Source organism: Equus caballus, chromosome 24 (genome assembly GCF_041296265.1).
Source record: "Equus caballus isolate H_3958 breed thoroughbred chromosome 24, TB-T2T, whole genome shotgun sequence".
NCBI lineage: Eukaryota > Metazoa > Chordata > Mammalia > Perissodactyla > Equidae > Equus > Equus caballus.
The window spans coordinates 22811130-22827695 of NC_091707.1; the positions used below are offsets into that span (position 1 = coordinate 22811130).

At 35.1% G+C, this 16566-nt stretch overlaps 1 protein-coding gene across 1 annotated transcript in view; it reads right to left on the bottom strand.

Annotated features, from left to right (window-relative positions):
- The window catches only part of KCNH5 (potassium voltage-gated channel subfamily H member 5), a 305467-nt gene that overhangs the window by 115684 nt on the left and 173217 nt on the right, over nt 1-16566 (bottom strand). The window contains exon 8 of the mRNA XM_001498472.7: nt 5948-6147. Coding sequence (XP_001498522.1) covers nt 5948-6147 — 200 coding nt within the window. The remainder of the gene's footprint in view (nt 1-5947; nt 6148-16566) is intronic.

The following is a 16566-nucleotide window of genomic DNA, read 5'->3' on the forward strand; positions in this document are numbered from 1 at the left end:
GCCAAACTAAAGATTCATATTTCCTTTATTCATCGTATGACAACATTCCCAGAACTTCATAGCATCACGGTTATCTTCTGGTAAGTGTTCTGCCACTTGATAACATATCTTTTAAAATATCCAGTTGGAAGCTGAACACAATATTTTATCTATGATCTGATCAACACAGACTGCTTTGGAATGATTATTATTCCTCTTGATCCAAAGACAAGAGTGCTTTTAATCTTAAAGTCCATCCAGTTCTGTTTTACTCTATTCGCGTGTATATATTTACATGACGTATTTAACACAGCGCATTTGTCTGTGGCGTTCCTCTTGGAAGGCCAATACCTTCCATCAGTTTCAGCTGTTTATTGCCATAGGCACTTCTTGAAGCATTTAAATATTAAACCAAGATAACAATGCCATGTGTGAGAATGTCATCTCTGATTTTCACATTTGGGAATACAAAAAAAAAAATTTAGACATGCTTTTCTAAATTAAAAAAAAAAATACAAAAGTAAACTGACTAAGGGGCCAGCCTGGCTCTGCTTCAGTAGCCTGGGGTTCGCTGGTTCAGATCCCAGGTGCGGACCTACACACTGCTTGTCAAGCCATGCTGTTGCAGGTGTCCCACATATAAAGTAGAGGAAGATAGGCACAGATGTTAGCTCAGGGCCAGTCTTCCTCAGCAAAAAAAAAAAAAAAAAAGAGGAGGATTGGCAGCAGATGTTAGTTCTGGGCTAATCTTCCTCAAAAAAAAGAAAGTAAACTGACTAAAAGGAAGTTACTTTAACCCGTAGAAAAAAATATATTGCCTACTATATTTGGAAGAAGTAGAGTACTTCTGTGATAGATTTGTTTAAAAAATAATGCAGGATTTTAAAATATTCAAAATCTCAATTTGTTTAAATTCTAAAGGCATAATTCTGCTTGAATGATTTGCATAATCCTGCCAGAACTTCTCATGTAATGGCATCTTCCTTCTGACACTTTATGCTTATTACACACGCATGAAACAAGAAATGAAAACCAAAGAGCGTTTTTCTACTGATTTTCTTCAAACTACATGTTAGGAAAAGAGTAAGACAGTGGGAAATAAAAGATGATGAGGTTTTAAGCTTCATTCTATAAAACAAGCTGGAACAACATCCAGTATAGTGGGAAATATGTTGTCTACACGACGTTATACAAGTTGTACATTTTTTCATAACAGTTCCAAAAACTGAAAATGATGTCCCTGGCCATTTGCTTCATTTGATGTATTTCCCAGTAAAGTAATTTCAAACTGCAGTCTAGATGTTTTTAGCTTTAACCATCATCTTTTCTATTTTTTTCCCATAATCTCTTTTTTCTCTTTAAATCCTCACTCATTCCACCCATTTCTCAGTCTTTTAAGTGCACAGAATATTAGCAAGCAGCAAAGCCCAGAGGACAGATTTTGGTTATTAAATTTAAAAAGAATCTAAAGCAACTATCGTAATTAGTAGTCAATAAAATACTTTCAACTAAATAAAATTAATCTAGGTACTGTTTTATATAAAAAATATTGCCTGAGGCAACCTTTCATCATAGAAATGCTACAATCTTCACATCAATATTGATTTTAATGCTGCAATTTGTATTAGAGAAAGCATTACTCACGTAAGACAAGTTAAGACTGAATTAAATCACAGTGATTAATTTGCTTGTGGGGAAAGCTAAATTCAAAAAATCTATAAAGCTAAATATGTGGAAACGATAGAAGGAAATCTCAGTAATTGGGGTGAAGGTTTTTCTCTAATTAGCTGCAATGCATCATTAAATTCTATTGTACTAGCAGCTGAAAAAAATATAGCTGTTTTAGAACTAATGAGAGAAGAGAAGCATTACAACAAAGACATTTGGATTCATACATTATATATTTAAATTTTTCTCAGTATATACTCAGTTAAATCTGATAACGACCAATATCAATAAAATATCTGAAAGAAACAGTCAACAGAATGTGAGATAAGAAACGTATAGTAAAACAAAGTATTTGGCTTACTGAGGAATGGGAAGTCTAACAGAGGTCTCTGACATTGAATATGGGATAATTGTTAAAGTTAAGATTCTGTTTATCAAAGCTACATCCTCGAGTACATCCATATTTCTAAGATTGTGACTACAATGACAGAATTTATGTTACTGTCATCAACTGCTCATTTTCTTTTTTCCATCCTTGTATTTTAACAGGCTCAACCAACTTCATTCTTATTATCAAAAAAACCTACAGGACAGATGACTATATGATGGATAACTAGCTAACTAGGTAGAACATCACGGCCACTAGGACCACATGATAGCAATGGAGGTGGTGAGAATTGGACATACAGCCAACAGGTTTTGGTGGAGGTTTACATGTGGGGGTTTTGGTCCAGCAACTAAGGGGTGGAGTTTCCATTAACTGCATTGGGGAATAATGTTGGTGGAGCAATTTTCTTAGAGATGTTTGGGAGCTCAGCCCTGGACAACTTCGTTGGATCTAAATAGGCAGATGGATAGGTGAGTCTGTAGTTCAGGGAACAGGTGTAAGATGCGTATGTACATTTGTGTAGTGTTAACATATATTTTTTAAGTCATGAGATTGAAGGCATCACCGAAGGAGAGACTATAGACAGAAAATGGAAAAGACACAAAGATTGAGCTCTAGAATATCCCAAAATTTAGGATTTTATCCTGGTGAAATTGCTTTCAAGAAATGCCCTACCAAATTACACACAGGCCAGAATTATATGATAGTGTCAGTCACTACAGCCTTTGCTAAGACTGGGCATTGTCTTTGTCCATTTGACATATTACAAATTTTTTTTCTGCTTCAATATCTATTCATTAGAAGTGAAAATAAGCTTTTTTTGTATGTTTATTAGTAATTTGTATTTTTGTCTTCTATACATTTCCTACCTATGTACTCAGCTCATTTTTCTCCCCAGGTATTCTAATTCTTCTTATTGATTCATAAAGTCACTTTACATGTAAGGTAATTAACTTTTCATTTGTGATATTTGTTGCAAAAGCTTAACCTCATTTTCATTTTTGTGTTTTTTGGTGTGAGAAGTGTAACATTTTTGTAGCCAAATCTGTTTATCAGTTACTTTATTATGTATCTCATTACTTTAATAAGTAAGAAGACAAATTAAATATATTCACATATTTTCTTCTGGTAGTTTATGGTTTCTTATTTTTTACACTTAACTCTCAATCCTTCTGATGTTTATGTTAGGCCATGTAGGCTATCATTAAATATTTTCTTAAATTTTTAGCTCACTTTACAATTACATTAATATACCAGTTCCATCTTTGTGATATATCCTTTAACTCTTATTCAGTTCTTATCTATAGTAAAGTCTAGTTCTGAAATATGTATTCTTTTTCTTTGGCTACTAATTCTTGTGTGTATACTTCAATACTTTCTTATCATATTTTAAAGCTATATGTTACATATACTATTTATTTGTCAAATAACCAAATACCTAATAGGCGTATGGGTCTTCCACTATGGCTGTTAGGCTCTCTACTAATCCAGAGAGCTGGATGCCAATTTTTTCTTTTCTTTTGTTCAAGATAGCATATGGTGTGTAGTCTAAGAATGCATTTTAAAATTCAGGCTCACTGACTATACAATTAGTGGCAACCTCCTATACCGCGCCCCCCCCCCCCCCCCCCCAGGTCCAGACCTCAGCATGTGTCTCTTACACTGCTATTACTGCTGGTTCTTATGCATCTGTGTGGGGATTTTCTTAAAGTCTGGGAGAAATCAATATGCGTTGGAGAGTTTGCAGCCACATTAAATTAAAATTTACAAATGTTTTATACACGCAGAACAAAACGTTCATATTTGCCACAGTTGTTTAAATCTGCTTCTCCTATTAGTCAAAAACCACCCTGAGGATTCCCCATCCACTTAGGAGGCACATACAAAACAAAAATCATTTTCTTATCCAAAAGCTAATTCATTTTAATATTTATCCTTATTTTTTTTAAATCTTTTCATTTGAATTAAAATTTTATTTCACCTTTAATATTGGCCTCCCTTTTTTTCTATTGCTCCATTTTTCATTCATACTCTCCTATCAGAAGTACCTTTCTGTGACCACAAATGATGAACAAGTAAACAAAAAAAACTGGTAAATAATAGGAACCCAGAAATTTTTCCCTGCTGCGTGACACGTGCACTTCCAGACACACCACATGCTGGTGTATTATACCCTGACTACATCAGGAAGCAGGCAGTTGAGCAGGTCCTCAAGGGGAAGCTGGTGAGAACCTAGTCAGCTCCATTCCTGAACCAACCCAGCATCTGGGAGTACAAAGAACAGAGACTCAAAAATCTGCCTCATACCAGATCTGTGGCATAGGCCCTGGGTCAGGCTCTTTTCTAATGTAGAAGGCCATTATTCCATCATTTTACTGATGTTTTCTGTCAGTTACCATGTGACCCCATGGCATTTTCTGGAAAGAAAAGCTGACTCAGATGGTGACTGACAAGGTAGATGGTTGCCGCCTGATCTCAGTTTCACTGAATGTGGATCTCAAAGGACATCCTCCATTTAACGTCATAAACACTGACTCTCCCCTGCACCCCTGAGAAAGATTCCGTTCCTTCTTTGGATACCCTCTCTATTAACCATATATTGGCTCAGGTATGCATTAATCAAATTCCACGGACATATAGTATGTCCTTTTCCCTCTGTGGTCACACATCCCACTTTAAGTGGTCATTTAACCAGAACATTTACAGTGCATCTTGTAAAATGTTGAAAGAGGAACAAATCTCACTTTCTTTCACGATTCTTCGACATATTTCCCTCAACTCTCTCACTGGCACTCCCTCTGAAGGCTTCTCTCCCTCAGCTGTCACATCCCATATCCATTCCCCACACAGCCCCACAACGCTCTGCTCCTAACAACACCTTCTCTGGCTTAAAACTATCCACTTGTTATTTCATGGAATTCTTCTCACTAAAAGTTTGCTTTGCTCACCTGATTTCCCCTTTGACATTGAAAGGTGCTGTTGAGCAGGTCTCAAAGAAAAACTACAGGTCAACCTCATACAACTCAAAGAATAAACCAAATTTTGCAAAATGGCAAGGAAGGTAATGTACTATCTGATTATCATATGTCAACAACCAGTACCCAAAAATAATAGTCTCCACTGATGCTGATAAAGTAAAATAGCTCAAGATCAGTTTTCTCTAAAACTCTTGTGTGCAAGCCCTGTTTGTCATCCCTTATATTTGATGTGAATCAGCTGGGTGTAGGAAATGAGGAGTTTTTAAAATTTGGGTTTGTTTGTTGTGAAGAGGACTTTGGGTCCTTCTCTGCCCCTAATATGAGATAGATAGGAAAAATTAAAAGAGTTCCCATGAAAAGATAAGCAAGAAATTAGAGATGTCAGATAAATGGGGGAGGAGGTATCCATTCTATAAATTTGTGTAAGGAAAAGGGGAAAACAAAGAATTATAAGTTGTGTTATAAAATGGGAGAGAGAGGGGAGAAATTTAAGTGGAGGATAGCATAGAAGACATAGAATTTTTTAGCTTATAAGCAAGGAAGTTTGTTTCTAAATTTTAAATTGGCAAAAAGTCAAAGGAGAAATCAAGAATAAAGTCTAGTAGGAGAAATGGCAGCAGTTAGAATTTCAGAAGACTGCAGCAAATTCCTCTCAGTAGTAATGAGAGTGTTTTAGGGGAAAGGAGTAATTAGCTGTTTTCAGGAACCACAATTGCTAAATTAAATGTGATGACTAGTACTAATTGATAATTAATGGTTGAGCGTTTTGCACCTTTTAAGCACTCAATAATATGATTGATATGTCACTTACGAAAAACAGAGTAACATTTATGAATCAATTATACAAGCAATATATGAGTGGGAAAGCTACAAGCACCTGAAGATTCTATTGAAATAGAAAACAAATAACAATAACAATAATAATAACCCATACCTTCTCTGTGTCAATGCCTTTTGACATGGACCATGTTGAGACAATATAATCCATGACTCGTTCACTAAGGCCTTTGGGGACCTGATAGAGTTTCAGAAAGTCCCGCACATTATTCAGCATCTCATGGTATCTGTTGGTGTTGGCATACATTTGCTGGAAAATTGTGGTAACATTTCCAAAAATAGTCGCATAAAGAAGAGCTGAAAGAGAAGAAATGATGAAAATAAAACAAATATCCCAAGTGAAAAAAAATAACATGAATATTGACCAAATCAATGAATCATTTGACAGAGATGTCTTTATAAACTTTTAGGCATTAATGCACGTTAACCTCTGAGAAGAGTGTCTGGAATTTGGTATTCACTCAGTAAATGTTACCTTCAGTCTGATAAACATGATTTTATGAGCATGCACCACTCTAGTCAATGTGGCAAAACAAGAGAGTGGCTAATAGACGTCATGAAGAATCAGATGATCCAAAGTTATAATTTGCCTAAGAAATTCTAGCCTTTTGACTAAAGTTATCCTCCAGCCTTGTCCTCCTGAATCAAGCCTAATCAATTTAAATTTTCCAGGGATTGATCCAGTTTAGAAATGTATGCTCTTTCTCATTGCTTGCTTTTTCCAGCTTTTGGAATACATCCCTACTTATAAATATTTTTGACAGAACTTCAGCAATATAGGGAATGGAGACAAATTAAAGTGTTCCATTTTTAGGAGCTTCTGGAGAGAAAGAGGGTTGGAATTAACAGCTAAAATAAAACTTTGAGAGTGCCTGAAAATTCCAGTTATTAGACTAATGTGAAGATCCCAATGTTTAAGTATTTTGATTCCATCATTTTAATTAAGAGTAAAGCCAACTTTCAAACCATTGTTATTGATCTATAGGGGCCTACAAATGGAATAGGGTTTTTTAATGCCCCTGACTGCTACTCTCTCCCTCAACCAATAATTTGCCAACTCTCTTCTCTCCAGATCTGGTCAGGCTACTGATGTTGGCCTGCCCTTGTAAAAGTTGTTAAAAGCAATTGAGTTCAGTCCAAACTCAACACACCTCCAGTCTCACACCACTCCCATATGATCTTGTCCCTTTGGTTTCATCCTCTGTTAACAGTAAGCTCTTTTGTAAAAGCAGTATTTTATTCCCCTAAATATCCAGTAAACACAATATTTAATAACCACATATATTTCATAAGCATTTCACAAATAAGTGGGATATCAGAAAATGATCACTTCCATTCTACATCTTCCAAGCATTTGAAAAATGACGCCTCTAAACAAAGTATGGGCTGTTTCATTTTGCAGTTTCATCAACCAAATCCCATTTGATGGAAGTGGCATAAAATCAAGCTAGTAAAGCAACTTAAGATCCTTAATTTATTTTCAGGGAATCATTTGTTTTTTTAAGAACAGTTGTTCTTTGAGTACAACAAATTATAATTTCACAACAGAAAGCTATGATTTTATAAGCATTTACTCAGTTTTTTGGCTGTTATTTAGGGATCTTGATGCCAATGCAGAACAATTTTTAAGACAGATGATATTTTGTTAAAACTGCGGAGGAAGAATATAGTGCTGACATTTCTCAACTGGATCTTTAAATCTTTGAATATTTATATTTAAGATCAAAAACAGAAAAATAGATAAAATCACAGACTTAAATTCTTTATTCCATCATTGTTGGGATTAAGAAAGACAAACACAAAACTAATGTGAACAAATCAATGGTAGAAGAATCAAGAAACAAATATGATTTTCAGAAAAAAGAACTAGAATTTGTGTTTTTAAAATAATGAGCGTTTTAGAGGTCAATGAAATAGTGCTACCGTCATGTTTTTTAATAATGCCCAGCTATTATAAGTTGTCAATAAATATCACAGAACTACCTATTATTTTCACATGTTTAACTTGTTTGGCTCCCTGAGATACTTGCAATATGCTGTATTTGCCAAAATGTCTTACTATTGCCTCTTAGTTTAACAAATTACCACACATTCCATCTTTTTTGGGTACACTAAATATGCATATATTCTGCTTGTATTAAGAGTTTAAACACTAAAATATGAATAAAACTGCCAATCTATTAAAAGTTTGCAGCATTAATAAATGAAGACATTTACAGTTGCAACAAAAAGAATAAAGTACCTAGGAATAAATTTAAGTAAGGAGGTGAAGGATTTATACAATGAAAACTATAAGACATTATTGAAAGAAATAGGTAATGACATGAAGAGATGGAAAGAGATTCCATGCACATGGATTGGAAGAACAAACATAGTGAAAATGTCCATACTATCCAAAGCAATCTACAGATTCAATGCAATCCCAATCAGAATCCCAATGACATTCTTCACGGAAATAGAGCAAAGAATCCTAAAATTCATATGGAGCAACCAAAGACCCCGAATTGTTAAAGCTATACTGAGAAAAAAGAACAAAGCTGGAGATGTCACAATCCCTGACTGCAAAATGTACTACAAAGCCATAGTGATCAAAACAGCATGGTACTGGTACAAAAACAGACACACAAATCAATGGAAGAGAACTGAAAGCCCAGAAATAAAACCACACACATAGGGACAGGTGATCTTTGGCAAAGGTGCCAGGAACATACAATGGAGAAAAGACAGTCTCTTCACTAAACGTTGTTTGGAAAACTGGACAGCCACATGCAAAAGAATGAAAGCAGACCACTTCTCACACCATACACAAAGATAAACTCAAAATGGATCAAATACTTGAAGCTAAGTCCTGAAACCATAAAACTCCTGGAAGATAATATAGGTAGTACGCTCTTTGACATCGAACTTAATAGGATCTTTTTGAATACCATGTATTCTCAGACAAGGGAAACAAAAGAAAAAATAAACAAGTGGGAGTTCATCAGACTAAGGAGTTTCTGCAAGGCAAAAGAAACTAGGATCAAAACCAAAAAGACAACCCACCAATTGGAAGAAAATTTTTGCAAATCATACATCTGATAAGGGGTTAATCTCCATAATATATAATGAACTCACACAACTGAACTACAAAAAAACAAACAGCCTGATCAAAAAATGGGCAGAGGATATGAACAGACATTTTTCCAAAGAAGATATACAGATGGCCAATAAACACATGAAAAAGATGTTCAATATCACTAACCATCAGGGAAATGCAAATCAAAACTACACTAATACGCCACCTTACACCTGTTAAAATGGCTATAATCACTAAGACTAAAAATAGCAAATGTTGGAGAGGGTGTGGAGAAAAGGAAACCCTCATACACTGATGGTGGGAATGCAAACTGGTGCAGCCACTATGGAAAACAGTATGGAGATTCCTCAAAAAACTAAAAGTAGAACTACCATATGACCCAGCTATCCCACTACTGGGTATCTACCCAAACAACTTGAAATCAACAATCCAAAGTAACATATGTACCCCTATGTTCATTGTAGCACTATTCACAATAGCCAAGACATGGAAACTATCCAAGTGCCCATCTACTGATGAATAAATAAAGAAGATGTGGTATGTATATACAATGGACTACTACACAGCCAGAAAAAAAGACAAAATCATCCCATTGGCAACAACATGGATGGACCTGGAGGGTATGATGCTTAGCAAAATAAGCCAGACTGAGAAAGACAAATGCCAGACGACTTCACTCATATGTGGAATATAAACAAACACATGGACAAATAAAACAGTTCAGTGGTTACTGGGGCAAGGGGGGTGTGGGGTGGGCACAGGGGATGAAGGGGAGCACCTATGTGGTGACAGACAAGAAATAATGTACAACTGAAATCTCACAATGATGTAAACTATTATGAACACAAATTTTAAAAAATGAAGAATATATTCAACATCCCATTAAGTTTGGCATATTACAAAGATATCCTCCCATTTTCATGTGAGTGTGGTGTCCTACACTGAGTATGACTAAAAAGCAGACCACTTCTCATAATTTAAGTAAAACATTCAATTATACATGTACATATTTTTTATTTTTTTTACTTTGAAATAAGCTGCAGAAATCCACATGTACTCACATGCAGCTTCTGTCAATGATAACTTACACAACTAAAGTAATTTATCAAAACCAGGAAATTGATAGTGGCACAATACAATTAAACAGACTACACACCTTTTTCATATTTCATCAGGTTTTTACACGTATTTTTTTGGTGTATAATTTTATAAAATTTTATCACATGGACATATCTGCGTAATTTTATCACATGTACAGATCTGTGTAATATATTTTTAAAAAGAGAAACCACTTCTTCCTTAAAAATATTTTCAACACTTAGGACTAGTATACATTTCAAAAAAATAGTGAGAGCAAGTATGATATTCTACAGCAAGCAACAATTCTGCTTCCCACGGAAGTCTGTGTTCCCAGGATAAATGGGCACATCTTTAATGAGAGAGGCCCTGGGACATGACACACAATAATGAGGGAAATTGATCTCAGTAAAAACTCTATGCTGCTAACTCCCAAAGTAATACCTCTCCCCTGAATTACAGACACACATATCTTCTTGGATGTCTAATAGCCATTCAAGTCAAACATGTTCAAAAAAGAACTCTTAATTTATAACACCCTGTCTCCAACTACCAAATGTACTTTTCACCTCAGTAAATTGCAAAACCATACCTAGTTGCTCAGACCAAAAACTACAAAGTCATCCTTCAATTCACTCTTTGATTCATCTCCTGTATCTAATCCATCAACAATTCCTGTTGGCTCTACCTTCAAAATACAGCCTCAGTTCATTCACTGCTCACTACCTCTACCAGCATCCTTGCATAGTCTTTAAGAGTACGTGCTTTTTCACTTAATAGCTGTGTGTCTTTGGCCAATTCCTAAGCCTCTCTACACTTCTATTTCCTCACTTATAACTTTAAAATTACACTAGAATCTTCACAAAAGTAAAAAAAAATCTATATTCAGCTAATTAATTGTAACTCAGCCTCCACTCTCACAGGTTGCTCATGATAACAGATAAGATGATGCATCCAGGCCTCTGAAGAATTTATGTTCTCCAGACACTTCATTTTGTTTGCTCTTTAGGTCAAGCTTCAGCCATTCATCTCCTTATTAATGATTTGCATTTTTTAAACTTTCTGTGCCTGTTCATGAATACATCCAACATTTACTTTTCCTAATTATCTTTCTTTTATAAATCTTGGCAGGTAATCACTAGCCATAGACTCAGCAATTTAAAATATTAATATGAAAATGCATTTCTGGTAACCTTTAAAACCACATAGGTGGTTCAACCCTCAGTTCTCTTTCTATTTATATTCACTGAAGTCCACTTTTAATAATGATATTTAAGGTGTGGGAGGAAAATATTCCATCAATCTGTGACTGTATGTGTAGCACATAGCCTCATAAAACATTTGAAATGACTCCAGTTGGCTTTAGAACAGAGTGAAGAAGCTGATCTTCAGAAACCTCCAGTTTCAAAGTCTTACTCTCCTTCCAGCTCTCTCATAATGGCTCCTGGTCTCCCTGGATGCTCTTCTTCAGTGACCCATATATGAAGGCACCCTCTAGGCATCCCGTTATGAGTCAGACATTTTCTCTTTCCGAGTCTTCGCTTAATGTATATCCCATTCCATCTCGTATCTGAACTATGTCAATTACCCTGTTAGTTAATGAGAAACTAATCTCATTAATTACTTTATAAGTGTTAAATATTGAAAATTATTTAATACACTATCCCTTTCAGGGGTGTTGGAATTTTGAAGGGAGAATTCCAGGTAACACGAGTTGATTGAATCATTATTTGAATTAACTGTCAACTAGTGAGATATCATATTGGACATATTTCACCAGTTTATGGCTGACCACATGATGACCATAACAACTAACTACATAAAAATAGTCTTAATGATTACATGGTGATGATTATTGATATTATTTCCTGTATATCCTAAAGAGTCACTTAATATTAAGAAATTAATCATAAACATATGTCAATGAGTTACTAATGTAATATTTAAAATGGAAGAAAAGGAGGGAGAGGGTGAATGAAAAGATGCAGGAGGATTGTTCATTCAAAGCAACCCTAAGACATTAAAATACAAGTAAAAACAAAGAATCAAAGGATCAAAATAGCTTGATCTCCACCTTATCCTTCTAGGATAGTTATTCTATCTTTTATGCTAAGTAAATTCATTTTCTTTACTCTCTCTAATCCAACACAATTCATTTAGACTTCTAATAAAATTAGTACACTCATCTTGATTGTATAGCTATAGATGTTTTTGTAACTTTAATAAAGACTAGCTGAACAATATAAAATAATGCCTCTTAAATAAGAGGAACAATAATAAGAGATGATCAATGAATACTGACCTCACCATTTCAGACTCATTTATTATGAGTCAAACAATAATTCCCAAAATAGGTCAACTGTCAGGCAACCAGAGACAACCAAAGGTTAAAATGGTGTGTTATCTTTAGGGGGCCCTGACTCCCTCCTAGTGCCCATCTCTTCCCTACCTTTTATATGTCCACTGCCACCCTGAGCCCGCTTTCTACAGGGGCCTAGTTCATTGCTTAGGACATCACACCCTCCTGGTTGGTGCAGTAGCCCAGCTGTACAAAGGCTAGCTTAGTCACTAAAAAAAGAAAATATTTTGGAGGGAGCTGTCTTAGGTACTGAACACAATCTCTAACAAGGGCACTGATAGATATGCCACCCTCGAGACACTGGTCACTCTTCTCTATGTTTCTCAGGGATTCTAAAACCAGCTTAGAAAGAGGCAGAGGAATGTTGGGAAATAAAAAGGCACATAGACAGAGATTGCCAGTGATGTCCAGTCACTCAGAGAAACCAGAAGGGAACAAAGATACTTTTCTTTTGACATTATTTTTCAAAAAATCATAGTTACAAAGAAAGACTAAAATTTGTAGCTGAATACAAATGACTAAAGGTAAATAAAATACGTTTGTATCTGGTGATGCAGAGCTGGGTAAATGTCAGCACAATAAAAAGGAACTGAACACCAACTTCAAACAGACAACATTTTTTGACCTTTTCTTCCTGCAGTTGAAAAGATTTTGTTTATTTTTATTTTCTATGCCTAAAGTTTGCTATTTTTATTGTTTCAAGGAACAACTGAAAGTATGACATATTTCACAAGTTATATAGCTGGTGATATGTACTTTGGACACTTCCATTTTGTTTCCAATATTTCTTTTTCTCTGTTAAGTTAGGAGAAGCCATATTTTCCTCCTCTATCATCTCCATTCATATACACACGTACATACACACATAGTTAAATTATGATATGATCTGATGAAGAAATGATAATTACATAAGTTTTATTTTTCAGAATGTTTATATGTTCTTATATTGTATCTTTTTATTTAAAAAAACTTTCAAACACAAAATAAGGCAACTACAAGGGTAAGATTTAGATACTGTAGAGATCTAATGATTTGATGCAGAAATTTTCCTGTGCTCTTCAAATTACAAAATGCAAAGATCGAGCTGCTCTATGTACTTAGTCAGAATCTAGTTTTATCAGCTACAGGAAAAAAATAATGAGCAAATACAGTGAGACTAGAATAGTTTCACTAGGGTGAAAGATGGAATTTCTTTTATTTATGGATGCTCTCTGTTTACTTTGTCTAGATACACATTTTAATTGCTCTTCAGTAGTCTACTTTTCATTAATGATACCCACAAGTCATTTCTCTAATCTTTAGTACCAGAATATGAAAAAAAGCAATAAATAGAGAATAACATTAAATCATTTATTCTTTCTATATATCTATAAAGCGGTTGTCCCTGTTATTCTTACATTAATATGGAAGCACAAAATATAATACCTGAAATAATATTAAAATATCTCTTTGCTAAAATACAAGTATTAATGATCCAAGATTCAAAGAGTGAAGTGGCACTGCCAACAACCTAAATAATCTTTTGGGGCTCCTAAGCACGGTACCTGTGGATAGACAAGAGCTTTTCGTATACTCTGAAAAATAGTGTCATAAACTGCCTTCTTGATGACCCTCAAGACAATTCATTTTTGCTTCCAAATCTTTGTTTAGTCAATTCCCTTCAGGTGGGTTTCAAAATATGGCCACAGTTTTGCCCACCTTGTATGCACATCTCTTTGCAATGAGATTTTATTGCTTCTTACCCCAAAAGGTGGAATCTATTTCTGTTAAGCTTGGCTGGATTTGTGACTTCCAATAGAATGCAGGAGATGATATTATGCAACTTCCAAAGCTAGACCTTAAGGGGACTTGCATGTTTTGCCTTCACTTTCTTGGAATGCTGTCTTGAGACCATTATTCCTGAAGAAGCATGGGTTGTACTGAAGCACAGCAAGACAGCAAGGATAGAAAGGTCTGGTTATTCTAGTGGTCCCAGCTGAAACTAGCCACCAGTTGAGATGCCAACTAAATGTAGCTGCCTGAGGGAGCCTGAGCAAGATGAACAGAAGAACCAACTGCCCAGTCAATCAATAGAGTCATGAGAAATAATGGATGATTGTGATAGTAAGTCACTATGTTTTGGAGTCATTTCTTACACAGCAATTGACAACTGATACATCTCTCCCCCATGAAAGCCCCCACTTTGCCTTCATTCTTCCTAAATCCCAACCACTGTTCGGGGCTTATTACTTCCTTCATAAAACCTTTTCTGATTGTCTCAGGTCAAGGAATTTCTCCTATTCTTCTACAGAACCTACCAATACTTCATCCCTTAAAACAGTAATTATATACCTTGATTTATACTTTTAAATTCCTTTATATGTGTTAACAAATATTGCTATAAATATAATGAAGTTCTTGAAAGAAATTACCTTTTAAACTTTCTTATATCTCTCTATTAACAGGATAGTTCTGAACACACAACTTCTGAACACATAAAAATTGGAGGTCGTGGTGCTGGCCTGATGATGTAATGGTTAAGTTCACAAGCTCTGCTTTAGCTGCCCAGGGTTCGCAGGCTCTGATCCAGGGTGTGGACCTAGCACCACTCTTCCAGCCATGCTGTGGTGGCATCCCACATAAAATAGAGCAAGACTGGCACAGCTGTTAGCTCAGTGACAATCCTCCTCAAGCAAAAAGAGGAAGATCTGCAACAGATGTTAGCTCAGGGTGCCAATCTTCCTCACAAAAAGGAAAGAAAGAATTAAACTTAAAAGATTCTCTTTGTGTAGCAAAGCAAATATCAAGTACATGAGGACCATCCCAGGTCAAATCTGACTGAGAATATCACTAAGGTATTCTGACTTGACAGTCTGAAGAGATGGGAGGCAAAAAACCAAAAACAAACCATTAAGAGGTGCACAGTCACAAAGGCTATGGCTACAGCAATGATTACCTGCTAATCAATTACAGGAATATTAGACTCTAGGGACATCAATTGTTGAAATTTAGTAGTTATGAAAAGTAAATATATTTGAAGTTATACTGTAATATTCTAGAGAAAAATTAATCAAGAAGATAAACTTTCATGGATTAAAAATTTAAGGGGTCTACCATTTGGTCCAATTTGTCTATTTCTTGGAGGTTATACTGCGGCACTATAAAACAAGTGCACAAAAATGTTCACTGAAGTGTTGTTTACAATATGAGAAAAAAGCAAAATGTTCAAAAATAAAGATTGGGTGATACAAATGGTGGCACAGCAATATAATTGAAAACTAGGAAACCATTAGGATTATCATGGGGATCTCTGGGTATAAATCTGAAAAGATTAATAGCACATTTTTGTTAGAAAAAGCAGGCTTCTTAATTCTACTCTTTCTAATATTATATGAATCTGTGAATGCGCATGTGTAGGGGGATGATCTATGGATATACAGAGAAACATGACCAGAAGGATGTTTATAAAATGTTAGCAGTTGTTATATTTGGACAATAGGATTTCTGGTGATTTTTATGTTCCCTAAACTTTTCTGCATTATTTGATTTTTTGTAATAAGCATGCACCATTTTTATAAAAGGGATAAGTTATTTGTATCTTTTAGAAAGATAAAAGCTATAAATGTCTTTAAAGAGCAGTTAGGTCAATTCCCAGGTGACGTATTCATGAAAGGTCATTAAGAAATCTGAGATACTAATGGTGTTAGCAAACCTTTACCTCGTGCTTCTTATGAGCCTTATATGCATTATCTCATCAAATTCATGCTATCACCCTCAGTTACAGTTCTATCTTCATTGTAGATATAAGAAGCAAATTCAGGAAATTAATCTGCTGAAAGTTAGATCAAAGCTTCAGTCTCCACAACTACACAACCCTACACCTTTAAGACTGATGTTGCAAATAATAATCTTTCTGTCCCATCGTAGACCACTTGTAGCCAACGTTAGTAGCTTATTAATCATTGATCAGACCAAAAGTTCTTAAGTATGAATAGCAGATCTCAAAGAATTAAGTACTCCCAGGGCATACATTACAAACTAAGTAGAAATAGTATTCACTACTTGAATGAAATGTACCAAAAGATGTTCTGGGACCATCATTAAGCTGTGATATGCTTATTTGGATACAGACAAGGAGCCCTTCAATTTGCTATGGTTGCTACATTACCCAAACTGTCATTTAATGCAGTAGAAAAGGAAATTCATTGACAAATATCTCTGAAAC